Here is a 13,983-nt window from a genome sequence, read left to right as displayed (position 1 = left end):
ATATACATATCGGTCTTTTTTTGTATCCATGCCTAAAATTTATCTAATAGTCTCCTGTTGGTGTACACATTAATTTTTTATTATTATAAGTAATGCTGTAATAAACACCCTGTGCAGAAATCTTTTTATTCATCTCTGATTATTTTATTAAGACCAGTTCCTAGAATTGCTATTGCTGACTCAAAGCATATTACATTTTTAAGGCTTTTGATTATCTGTTGCCAAGTTGCTAACCAGAAAAGGTTATATCAAATGCATGAGGGTACTGATTCATCCATTCTCTATATAATTTATCATCATTCATCCATTATCTATATAATTTATATTGTTTTATCTTTGCTAAGACACTCCAAAATAGTATATCATTATTTTAATTTGTACTTCTTTGATTGATAATGAAAACTTACTATGACCTAATGAAATACTACAAATTAAAGAAATCTCTTACCAGGCATGGTGGCACATACCTATATTCCCAGTGACTTGGGAGGCTGAAGCAGGAAGATTGCAAGATTTATGGGCAACTTAATGAGATCCTGTCTTAAAATAAAGTGTAAGAAAAAGAGGGCTGGATTCATGAGTGAAATACTCCTTGGTTTAATCATCAGTACCACAAAATAAAAGAAATGTCTTCATTGTAGGGACTAGAGGTATATATCTCAGTGGTGGAGTGTGTGTACTTGGCCTTGATTTTAGTCCCCAGCACCAAAAAGAGAAAAAAAAAGAAGAAAATTCTTTATTGACACACTATTTATGAGAAAACAAATATGTACACACACGTACATAGCAGTTTAAGTAAACTGTGATATTTCTAAACCATTAAACTATATAGCTATGTAACATTAAATGTATTTTTCTTGACATAGAGAAAATATTCATTTTATAATATTGGCAAAGCAATTAGAATGGTGAGTTTTTAAATGTAATTTGGTCTCTATCTTATTCTTCTTAAATGTATAAAGAAAAAAATCCTGAAAGGAAGTAGCCAAAATGCAGTTGCTTCTTCATAGTGATAACTGATTTTTTTTTAATATTTACTTCTTTTAGTTGCACACAATACCTTTGTTTTTATTTATTTATTTTTATGTGGTGCTGAGGATCAAACCCAGGGTCTCACATGCGATAGGCGAGTGCTCTACCACTGAGCTACAACCCTAGCCCAAAGCTTTTTTTTTTTTTTTTTTTTTTAAATACTTGTAGATAGACAGCATGCCTTTATTTGGTGCTAAGGATTGAACCCAGTGCCTCCTCACACATATTAGGCAAGCGCTCTGCCACTGAGCTACAGCCCCAGCCTAATGCAACAGAACAGCTTTTTTTTTTTTTTTGGTGGTGGTGCTGGGGATTGAACCTAGGGCCTTGTGCATGCTAGGCAAGCACTGTACCTATTGAGCTATATCCCCACCCTGATAACTGATTTTTTAAATTATTTGTAACTTTAAAACTTTTTAATTTTTATAGTGAACAGCACATTTTTGAAGAAAATACACTCTTGACAGGAGGGGAGAAGAAAAACTGACCACCTGCAACTTGTGTAACATTGTTTTGTTTTGTGGTACAGGGGTTTCAAACCAGGGGTACTTAACCACTGAGCCTGAGCCAAATCCCAGCCCTATTTTATTTTATTTTATTTTTGGGAGAACTGGGGGTTGAACTCAGAGGCATTGACCTCTGAATCACATCCCCAGACCTATTTTGTATTTTATTTAGAGACAGGGTCTCACGAAGTTGCTTAGCACCTCGCTTTTTGCTGAGCCTGGCTTTGAACTAACGGTCTTCCTATCTTTGCCTCCCAAGCCACAGGGATTACAGGCATGCATGCCTGGCTCTTCTATAGTATTATTCTAAAGATAATATTAAACATTTTATATTTATGACAGAAATGTGGACAGATGTAAATAAGACACTGGTAAGCAGTAAAATAGCCAGTTATAAGGTTATCTAAAAACACATTTCACTTGCTTGAGTAGCTGTTGCTGGAACCACCTGAAAATGTAATGCTGATTGTGACTATTTTTCCTGTTTAGGTAGCTGCTGTTGATCTTCTTGTTCCTGGAGTTGGAGAGCTCTTTGGAGGCAGCCTCAGGGAGGAACGGTATCACTTCTTAAAGCAACAGCTGGCCAGGTATTATTCTGACCTAAAAGAAGCACATGTCAGAAACTGGGATAGAGTTACCCAAAGATAGTTACAGAAAGTACCAGAAACACACATGGGACCTACAGACCTGGATCTCAGATTCTATTGTCTTAAGCAAGGTGTTTCTAACCTTTCTGAGCTTCACTGTCTTAAAGACCAAACAAGCCCACAGCAGTGTTTGCCTGTACATAGGTGTGGAAAGTAGCCTTTTTAAAAATTAATGAAAGGAAGAGGGATGTTTCTCCCTCAAAGCTTGTCCTACATTTTTCTTTTCCCTTTTTATGTATTTTTAGTTATGAATGGCAGACTCCCTCGGGAACATAAAGACAGATCAAACCAGGAAAAGGATAAAGATGGAAAAAGAAAATTACTAAAAATATCTGCAAAGCTAGCACTTGGAATAAGCAGATTTCCCTCCTCAGGTTGTCTCCTCTATATGGATCTTGATTTAGCTATTTGAATAACTTTATTTTAAACTGCTATTGGAGACCTGGGAAAGGGCTCCATAAACACTTAGAAAATGTTTTAGAGATGGGAAGTAGGGAATCATATTTCTAATTGAACTACCACTCCTGTATATGCATGGTCTGCCAACAAACCACAGTGACTTCCTAAACTAACCAAGGTTATAAACCTCTGTTTTCCATGATTTCTACTTTGCTCTGCTAACCTTAAAAAAAAAAAAAAAAGAAAGAAAGAAAGAAAAGACTTTTCCATGTCTGTATGCTAAATCCTTCTTTCCAGATACTACTAGGTTTCTTCACAACCTGGAAAGCCTTAATTGTTTGAAAATATCCTATTGAATTAGCCATTTGTACGACCTCTACGACCTCTTTTCCAAATGGAGAAATGCTTTAAAAGTTGATGCTTTTCCAAGATCCCAAGGTGTAAATCTCTTGGGCAGTGCAGTTCTCTGATTCCTGTCTTCTGAACTGCTCTGCTATGTTAGGTTCCAACAGAAGTGGGGTAAATAGGTTCTGAGAAGACCCTTTATTACCTGTGCCCTCCTTACTCCTACTAAAGCATTAGAAAGTCCTGGGAAAGTTGTAGAATTGAAGTGAAGGTCATATTTTTAGATGGAAAGTATTTGAATGTTCACTGAGGTTTTTTTAATATTTACTTTTTAGTTGTAGTTGGACACAATACCTTTATTTTATTTATTTTTATGAGGTGCTGAGGATTGAACCCAGGGTCTTTCCCGTTCGAGGCGAGTGCTCTGCCACTGAGGCACAACCCCAATCTCGTGAGTTATTTTTTTAAAGCACAATAAAACTCACGTGGCAAGAAACCTCATCTGTTGAAAGATTAATTGGTCTGTTTTTTTTGCTTGCTTCCTTCCTTCAGGAAACCTTTCCTCATAACATTAAATGTTTACCTAATATTTGATACTGTCCAAATTTATCCTTCCTAATGAAGTAGCGATGTTTCCCTATATCAGGGATCTGTCTGTGGCTGCTGTTCTTATTTTCTATACTTTTGTATATTAAATTTTTCAGCATTCTCATCACTCAGATACCCTGTGGTGCCAAACACCTTTTTAATGATCTAAGATCAACTTTAATGAGCACAAAGAACTTAAAATGTTATCCATTTTTCTCAAGTTAAACAAGAAACAAATTGAAACAATATTATGAAGGCAGCCTCAGAATTATTGTTATTGCTTTAATAATGAGAATGAAGGTTTTGTCCATGTGTCCTTTGTTCATTCAGGTCTGCCAGACACCTTAACTAGTTATTTTAGTGTCATGTCATTTTGTTTTGTTTACAGTAAGCAGAATTGAACACAGGGGCACTCTACCACTGAGTCACATCCCCAGCCCTTTTTATTTTTTATTCTGAGACAGGGTCTTGCTAAGTTGCCCATGTTGGCCTCAAACTTAAGATCTTCCTGTCTCAGTCTCTGGGATTACAGACATGTGCCACCAGAATTGGCCTAATTATGACACGGAATAAGAAGTTCATCTCAGATGAATCCCTTCTTTGGGGTTCTATTTTCATTCTATAGCACCTGTTGTCTGTACCCTTATTGAATAATACCTTGGGCTGTTGATTAACTTACTATAAAGTTTCAGCTTCTTGACTCTGTTGTATAGACAGCACAGGCTTTGTTGTTTACTTCTTTACAAAGAGCTCTTTATATACAACTCAGGATAAATATTTGACAATAATACATTTATGTATATTTACTCCCATTGCCTAAAACAATTCTGTTATTTTCCTTTTATAGATCAGGACTCACAGAAGCCTACCAATGGTAAGAATGAGACCCTTAATGATTCTTACTCTAGCCACTGAGCTGAGCATTACATAGAAGAGTTTTTATTTGTATTCCCATGACCCTGAACAGGGAACTCAGAGTGTAGTCATTTCCTATTTTTTGTGCCTTGTGCAAATAAAATCTGTAACTAATCCCTCAAATTTTGTAGCATCTCTTCTATATCTGGTTACCCTAGAATCAATATAATAATAATCAGACATATATACATATATACATTGGCAAACTTTTTTCATAGAATTGAATTTTTTATCTATTAATGCAAAGGCAAGAAAAATGTAATAAACTGAATCTCTCTGCTGATTGCAGTTTGCAGACATTCGTGTCAGTGGTTAGATATCAATGTATGAGAAATTTAGAGACATCTGAAACTATTACTGGACTTCTAAGAGCCATCAGGTCCTAAAGGTATTCATGACAAAGTTTGGTATGCTTTTCATCTCATTTTTTTTTCATAAATCAGAGGATACCCTGTCTCTGTGCCTTGTAAACTTAAAATGAATTCAGCTATCAAACATTTTAATTACTCAGACTGTGTTTCTTTCCTTTATTCCTTATAGTTCTTACCAATCTGGAGTTTATGCTAAATAACCTCTGGCATATTGTTCTTTCACCTGATTAAACTCATCTAGTTACAATTCATCTTTTATTTTAGAGATGTAAGTTTTAATCTTCTTAAAATATCAATACATCCAGCCATTATTATTGATAGTGGAAAATAGATGATAGTCTTTATTCTTAAGGAGACAAATGGCTATCAGCTGTGCTGCTTAAGTTTTATTGTGGAATTGATTTTACAGATCATTCAGGAAACAATAAACTTAGTTTAATTCATATTATATAGCTCAGTTTTCCCACCAATAATAATAATATTTGTAGTCTGTCTTTTCTTCTCTTCATAAAATAACTTTTTCCATACTGGTATATTGAAATTTGCATTTCAGTCATATTTGTACCATTTTTTAGCCATGCAGTTGTAAGTGGGAATAGAACATGCTAACGTATGGCTATCTGAGGCTGTCTAGCCAACCAGAAAAATGATTTGGGGTGTCTTCACTGGGCCTGAAGCAAAGAACTAGAAGTTTCTTTTTCTTTCTTTTTTTGGGGGGCAGGGGGGGGCTTACTGGGGATTGAACCCAGGGACACTTAACCATTGAGCCACATCCCTAGTTCTTTGTATTTTTTATTTTGAGACAGGGTCTTGCTAAATTTCATAGGGCCCCACTGATTTGCCACGGCTAGTCTTGAATTTGCAGTCTTCCTGCCTTAAACCTCACAAGTCACAGGGATTACAGGCAGGCACCACTGCACCCAGCTTAGAAGTTTCTTCTTACTGAAGCCCTCAAGAATATACTTTTGTTCCTTTAAACAATCTTCATGTAGTAAGCATTTACTCTAGAACATTCTCTGAAGATAAAAGACTGATTAAGACTAGTGCCTGCCTCTGATATAGCATACAGTCTAATCAAGGGCATATCTTTCTGTTATATGTCAGGTAAAACTCTTCATTCTCCTGCATGTATTGAACAATATGATTTGGATGACAGGGAGGAACAAAGATCATTAGCAACATAACAAGATATGGAAGAGAAATATATTTTTAAGAAAACTAGTAAAGCTATTATAAATTTCCTGCAGCCTCATGAGGCAAGTATTTTGTATGTAAGTACATAAGTAATTTAACAAGAAAAAGGAAAACAGGTGACCAAAATCCACAACTACACAACAGGAACTACTGCTGCCTGTCTGGGTAAACTTGTATAGATAGATCACTTTAACTTCTCTGTTTCTGTTATCTCTGTGGAGGGGAAAGACCGGTCTGGTCTACCACAATGATGTGGACAATAACAAATGGTTGCAAAATACTTTTGAAACAAAATTGTAATCATAACATTTGATTTCATATAGTGTTTATAGATAAAAATTCTTTGTTTTTAAAAACAGGTATTTGGACCTTCGTCGGTTTGGATCTGTGCCACATGGAGGATTTGGGATGGGATTTGAACGCTACCTACAGTGCATCTTAGGAGTTGAAAATATCAAAGATGTTATCCCTTTTCCAAGATTTACTCATTCATGTCTTTTATAGCTGAAAATTTAGTTAAGGAAAAGTACCCTAGGGCAGAGGCACAATACTTGAACAAATATGCAAGCAGAGAATACATGTTTGAACTTTAGAAATGTGGATTTCAATATATAATTATTCTGGGTTGGCACAGTGCCACACTCCTGTAATCCCAGCTACTTGGGAGACAGAGGCAGGAGGACCACAAGTTTGAGTCCAGTCTTGGCAACTTTGTGAGACCCTGTCTCAAAATTTTAAAAGATGGGGAGGGGGCTGGAAATGTAGCTCAGTAGTAGAGCACCCTCAGATTTAATCCTCAGTACTGGAAAAATAAATATATAATTATTCTGCCATAAGGTACAAAACGTAAAAAAAAACAGAAATGATCATGATTTTCTTAGAAAGCTGAGAGCATTTCCTGGAAACACAAGCACACCCAAGAAGGGTTAATTACAGCAAGTGAACTTTCAAATCCATTACCTCAATTAAGAAAAAAGCAAGTCACCTGGATGCTGAGTCAGGAAGATCACTTGAAGCCAGACTGATCAATACAGTGAGACCCTGTCTTAAAAGTAAATAAAAGAAGAAAGGAAGAAGACAGGCGTGGTGGCACAAGCCTGTAATCCCAGCACCTCAGGAGGCTGGCAGATCACAAAGCCAGTTTCAGCAAGGGCGAGGCACTGAACAACTCAAGTGAGACCCTGTCTCTAAATAAAATACAAAATGGGCTGGGGATGTGGCTCAGTGGTTGAATGCCCCTGAGTTCAATCCCTAGTACCCCCCCCCCAAAAAAAAATGGGGGAAGAAATTGAACTAGATGGTCTCAAAGTTCTTTTCAAACTCTAAGATGAGAGCATATTTTACTTTAACTGTAATCAGTAGATTACTTCCCTGTGTGACTTTTGAGAAACAACTAGCAGCTAAAAATAAAATGTTGGATCTTTTCTCCCTTGCTGTTTAATCTGTGATAAATGCCTATATTGTTCTCTGTGCTTTTCGGGGGATTCACTTATTTAACAAACTTGCTATTCTGAATTAAAATTTTCTTTCATTGGGTTGGGTAGAAAAAAAATCACATCTAATAAATTTGATCTTGCCAGGTATGGTGGCCCATGCCTGTAATCTCAGCTGTTCAGGAGAGTGAGGCAGGAGGATTACAAATTCAAAACAGCCTCAGCAATTTAGTAAGGCCTTAAGCAACTTAGTGAGACCCTGTCTCAAAATTTTAAAAAAGGGCTAGTGATATGTCTCAGTGGGTAAGTACCCCTGGCTTCAATCCCTTGTTATTAATTGTTTATTAACTTAATCTTTAAAGAGATATTGCATTAAATTATTTGATATTGTATTAAAATATTTTATCACCATTCTGATTAGATGTTTATAACTTTCTTATAGTTAATACCCTATCAAAAATTTTATTCTTAAATTCCTCTTGATCCTTTCCCAGTAAAGTTTGGAAGAAAGATCTCTTATATCCAGGATTGGAATAGAAATTTTGCTAAACCTAAAGGATAGGTAATTCTTGGAGTCAAAAAACTGGCCTGGCCTATATGAGACAAGCATTAATTTGGGAGTTTGAAACCTGACAATTCTAGTTCTTTAAATAAGCCACTTATTCTGTATATGCTTAGGCATAATTTTCTTCACAGAGTTGATACAGTAATCACATGAAAGTGTGTGTGTGGGGGGGGGGTGTTTAAAACTGATTTGAGAACTGGGAGTGTAGCTCAGGAGTAGAGAGCACTTTCCTAGCATGTGGGAGAGCCTGGGCTACACACACACATACACACCGAAGAAAAAGCTGCACAGACATTTTTAAGACTCTTGTGTTAGTCTTTTAGTCTTCTTTGAGTTGCATTTTTATGGACCTATAGCAAACTGTATGTTCAGTAGAATGTTTATGTACTAAGTAATTGTAAAAGGGCATGCGTGCCTGAATAATGAATTTTCTAAATCTCATTAGATAACTTAGATTATTTCTTAATGAGTTTGTGTATGTAATTTTTCTTAACCCAATTCAAAATCAGTTGAAAAGAAACAAATTTCAAAACCTTAGGGTGCGAAGACACTTGAGATTGTCGAGATTGACCTGCCTAATGCAGGTACCTATATGTACCTAGGCAACTGGTGGTTTCTGCATCTTCTTGACAGAACTCAGCATCCTACAAAATTGTTCATTCCATTTCTGAATCTAATTGGTAGATTTTGCTGAGCTAAAAGTCTCAGCAAAATCAACTTCCCTGGAACTTTAATTCCCTGGGCTCACATACCCAGTTAAGGAAAGAATAAAAGGATAATTAGGGTTTCCCTAAGGCTTGCCTTAACCATAATTATAGAGAGAAATTCATTTGTTTATTCAAAAAATATATTTGAGCTTATTTTATATGCCAAGGCTGTACTAGGTGCCAGATAAACAGTTATTAACAAAACAGAAATGACCTGTCTTCATTGAATTTAGAATGTATTGGAGAAGATACATAATAAGTAAATAAATGTATTATTTCAAAATGTATGCTAGAAAGTTATATTAAAAAAAAAAAACAGGAAAAGCATAGATAAGTGCCAGAGAAGACATCTCTGTAAAAAAACAGTATTTAGCTTTAAGCCTAGAGGATAAAATGCAGAAAACATTTTAAAACATTTGCAACATCAGCCAGTATTGATTTGAGATTTAATTCTTACTTGATACTGTTAATTTTATGGAGCAAGGTTCACAGCATTCATGGACTAGGCAGCTGGAGGCACTATAGTTTCTAAGGCCATTAGGAGTCACCTTCCATGACTTTTGAGAAACCAGACAGAATTGTAAACTTCTGAGCATCTAAAATAAAGTGGTGGGAAGAATGCTGAGTTAGACAAACCCCTAGGTTCTAGTCTTTGCACCACCATTAGTTTAGTATTGAAGCCTTAGCCAAGTGAAATAATCCTCGTGACCTCCAATTCTTTCATTTTCACTATAATTTTGAAGTATATAATCTCTAAGGACCCTTCTATTTCTTAATGTTCTATGAATCTATGCTGTACATAGTCCCTAAAAATAATTGATTTAGAGTCTAACCTTTAGACCACATACAATCCCACATAGTAGTGCATGCACAGTCTCTGAAAATGTATAATTAAGTTAAATCAATGAAAATTGAACAATAGACTTAAACGTGTTCAATGGATGTGGGATGGGAAAAGATCCTTCTCAAGACATCAATATATTATGGCTTACCCCTAATGAAGCCTTCAGTATTTCCAAAAACTTCATGTGTATTCATTCATTCTTTGCCTTGACAGTTGATCACACAGTGATCAACTTAAAGTTATCTAGTTAAAGCCAAAACTTGCCACCTATAGCAAGCCTCAGTACTTCTATTTCACCAATAATTTCGGGGTGGGGGGGCAGAACTGATGTCAGACAAAGATGATCAAAATGAAACTGTTGCAGGCAACATAATAGGAAAAATTTCAAGTGTCCACTCATCAGCTAATTATGAATATCTAAGTTCTAAATGTAAAGAGCTCTGTATAAGTCTTCATATAAACTGTGGGTTTAATCAAGGACTGTTTATATTAGTGCTTCATGATTATTTGAAGGTAAATTAGTTTTTCACTTGGGTGACCAGTTTCCAATAGGATTCTGTTTTCCCAAGATTTCCAGGCATTACCCCAAGATGGTAACCCCAGCAATCCAGGTAAGATTACATTTCAAATCTTAGAAATGTTTTCTCCGCCATTAATTCCCATCCCCATTTCACATTTTGTCGTAACTTTCCATCTGGTCTCTTGCCTAGCGGGAAGTTGTGTTGTCATGTTTTTTGGTCTGACAAGAACCTAGTTGTATGAATGATCCATTCCAGATCTAGACAACTCTTACCCTCTGACCAAACCCAGAGCCTTCGCCACAGGTCGGCAAAAGAACTGTTTGACCTTTTGTCCCTCTCAGACAGGATCTGCCAGAAGCCTCCCTCTAACAATGTTATGTATTCGTATTCTCTATAAATTGAATCTGAATATTCAAGCATGACTGAACAGGCATGGAAGATGCATTTGGTGAGATGGATTAACTACCCATCTTTAAATCTCTTGCTTCAGATAATTATAAATGAAAGATGCATATTTGGATTAGATTGCTATTTATTCATATATTTATTTAAGTAATTGGTGAGACACAAACAAAAAAATGCAGAGTTGAAAGATTGGCTTGGATTGAAACGATAAGAAATGTGTGAGGTATTTTGGCTTCTGATCAATATTTGTATTCAGTCTGAAATCTAAAGTATGTATAATAAAAGGAAAATAGGTAAGAGTAATATCCAATTGTAATTTCTTCCCATTTTATAGTCCAAATTTTAAAATAGGAAGGACATTCAAGAAAATAGTGCTATGCAACCTTGATTACTCTCTACTAAAATGATTCAATAGAACTTCAATAAAACTGTCTTGCCTAGGAACTGAGGCACATTGGATAAGCGTCTGAAATTAAAAAAAAAAAAAAAAAAAAGGACTAGGGATGTAACTCAGTGGTAAAGTACTCGTGGGTTCAATTCCCAGTACCCCCTCCAAGTCCTTTTAGATCAGGTCAACACCCCTCCTGGAACCAGCTCATTCTAGCATTGCCAGGAGCCCTGTATTTCCCATCTAACCAACAAAGGCTCCATTTAGCTCTTAACACAGCTTGGTTTGGAGTCCAGTGAATCTACAGCCATTATTAGCATGGTGGGTAGTTTCCAGATGATCTTTGGAAAGAAGCTGCCAGAAGTTTAGGTGGTTCCTAAACTCATTCACAGAGCAACTCATTGAATTAACGTAGTTCATGACTCTTCAATAACTTTTGCTTCACCTTTACTGTTTTGTAATTGTTATTAGTAATGTGACTATCACTTGGACATTGCTTTTCAGTTTATAAGTGTTTTTCACATATTTTCTTAATTCATAGGACAATGTATTATGGACCTTGCTCTTTTGTATTTTATTTTATTTTTTGGTACTGGGAGTTGAACCCAGGAGCACTCAACCACTGAATTATATCCCCAGCCCTTTTTTATATTTTTTTGAGACAGGGTCTCACTGAGTTGCTTAGGACCTCATTAAGTTGCTAAGGCTGGCTTTGAACTCGATGATCCTCTTGCATCAGCCTCCCAAGCCACTGGGATTACAGGAGTGAGCCACAGCTCCCGGCCTCTTTTGTATTTTAGTGGGGTTGAAATTCATTTGGTTTAATAAAGACTAGGTTTTGTAAAGAATGGAAATCCCTGATATTGAGAGGAAGTAGACTACAAGTGAAATTCACCTTCCCTCAGCCTCCAGAGAAAATGAAAATTGAACTTTCTCATAAACAAAGAATCTTGCATCCTAAGTCCTAGCATTTACTGGACATATTACATAACACTTTGGCCTCTAATTTCCTCATTCTTTGTAGGGAAAAGGGACTTAAGAATATGAAGACAGATGTTGATTGAGCCCATATACATTCTAGTAATGTGAAACACTAGGAATAAAGATAGCAGTGAATTTAATCACTATGTCTTATTTTTTTGGCCTCAGTTTTTTAATTACCTTTCTCTAAAGGATCACCCAAATATACATAGAACTTGAATGGGACTTATTAACATACTTACCACAGTGATAGACCTTTCGTTTTCAAGATAATACTCCAAGAAAGAAACTTGACGGACCCAAATAGTAAAAGTTTTTATGTTACAAGTACCTAGAACAGTATTTGGCATAGCCTGAGACAATCACAGCCATAACTCTACCTTTTCTGCATGATATCTCAACAAGAATTGCTGGTTTGCTATTTTCTTAGAATTCTAGTTTTAAAATTATCTCTTAAAAGAGATAATTTTCAGGCTGGGGATACAGCTCAGTTGGTAGAGTGCTTGCCTTGCATGCACACTGCCCTGGGTTCGATCCCCAGCACCACCACCAATAATAATAATAATAATAATTTTCCTTCCTCTACCTATAATATATAAACAGTTCCCCTCTATTTCCCCCAGAGCTTGTGAGTAGGAACTTGCCATCTTTAGAGGGAACTTCTCCATCCTCAGAGAGCTCTAGTGGTTGGGAACTTTTACTGAAAATGACTAGACCTACCCTCTATAGCATACAAAAGTAGTAAGTTGAAACAGCACTTTTTTCTTTCCAGCCTTCTCTAGTAGAGAACCTCTGCAGCTGCTTAGTTGGACAGTTTGTCCTTGATTTGAAAGGCTGCACCCTTCAGGTTACTCCTTGGGCAGTGTGTCCTTAAAATGCCCCTATTAGACAGGCCCACACTTGTAGTGCCTTCTATTCGAGAGGCTGAGGCAGGAGGAGAAAAGTTCAAGGCCGTCTCAGGCAATACAGCAAGACCCCATCTCAAAAAGAGAACAGAAACTTAAAACAGTCCTTTCTTTTGGCAGGTGAAGCCTTCCTCCCCTGTTCACTCGGCTGCTGCTCAAATGTCCTGTGGTAATTGTTTTGATGTTAGAAGAGCTTTGAAGTCTCCAGTGCCTCCTTCCTATCTGCCTTACCACCTGTGGTGGTTGTTCCACTTCCTAACTGCTAAAGAAAGTTAATTACAGTTTCAGAGTGTTCCAGAACAATCCCAACACCCTTGTTAGGATTTAAATGAGTTGTCCCCCCAAAAGCTCATGTATGAGACATGCGGAGGTGAAATAACTGGGTTATGAGGACTGATGCATCAATCCATTTAAATGGGATTGGTGGTAACTATAGGCAGGTGAGGTTTGGCTTCAGGAGGTAGTTCACTGGGGGCATGCTTTGGGGGCTTATATTTTGTCCTCGTTAAGGGAAGCTCTCTCTCTTTCTGCTTCCTTGTACCAAGTCCTGAGCTGCTTTCCTCCACTGCACCCTTCCACCATAATGTCTGCCTCACCTTGGGTCCAGAGCAATGGAGTTGGCCATCTATGGACTGAGACCTCTGAAACCATGAACCACAAAATAAAATTTTCCTCCTCTAATTGTTCTTGTCTGGTCTTTTGGTCATAGTGGTAGAAAATGCTGACTAAAACACTCCTTCACTTGAGGATTACAGAAACGGGCTTGGGTCATATACAGACAACATAAGATATTATTAAACCATAGTAAGTTCTTTACACTGAAAATTGCCATTAATACCTACATCTTCTTTGCAGTATCCCAAATGGCAAGAGCTGACTCCTGTTGTGTTAGGATATGGCTGGCCAATTATCTTTTTAAATGTAAATTTCATCTGCTGCATTCTGCATTTCAGGATTTTACATCAGGAAGTTGTGAGGTCATATTCCTGCCAGAAAACGTGGTGAGTATTTGGTGTCTTGGAAATGGTACTAGACATAGAAGATCCTAGCTTAAGTCTGACATTCCACTTCCTAGCTGTATTACCCTAGGCAAGTTATTTATTCTCAATCTGTATATCAATTTGCAAAATGATGATAGAGCTTCTCCTACAGAGTGTTGTGAGAAGCAACAAAGATTGTGTGAAAGGATTTATAAGTATAAGTTCTCCTAAGGGAGACCCTTTCAAAACTAAAAATT

The 13,983-nt window shown here is 36.7% G+C and overlaps 1 protein-coding gene across 3 annotated transcripts in view; it reads left to right on the top strand.

Moving 5' to 3' along the window:
- Nars2 (asparaginyl-tRNA synthetase 2, mitochondrial) overlaps positions 1–13,386 on the top strand; it is a 148,287-nt gene extending 134,901 nt beyond the window's left edge. For 2 of the 3 annotated variants that reach the window (XM_026387292.2, XM_026387293.2), the window contains 3 exons: positions 2,028–2,125; positions 4,365–4,391; positions 6,357–7,766. In XM_026387292.2, the coding sequence (XP_026243077.1) occupies positions 2,028–2,125; positions 4,365–4,391; positions 6,357–6,501 (270 nt within the window). In that variant the 3' untranslated portion in view covers positions 6,502–7,766. Of the gene's footprint in view, positions 1–2,027; positions 2,126–4,364; positions 4,392–6,356; positions 7,767–12,866 lie in introns of those variants that run through there. The other variant, XM_077797640.1, reaches the window with a different exon arrangement.
- The last annotated feature ends 597 nt before the right edge of the window (positions 13,387–13,983 follow it).

Source organism: Urocitellus parryii, chromosome 4 (genome assembly GCF_045843805.1).
Source record: "Urocitellus parryii isolate mUroPar1 chromosome 4, mUroPar1.hap1, whole genome shotgun sequence".
NCBI classification, from domain to species: domain Eukaryota; kingdom Metazoa; phylum Chordata; class Mammalia; order Rodentia; family Sciuridae; genus Urocitellus; species Urocitellus parryii.
Note: the sequence above shows the minus strand (reverse complement) of the source record. Positions and strands in the feature narration are given on the sequence as shown.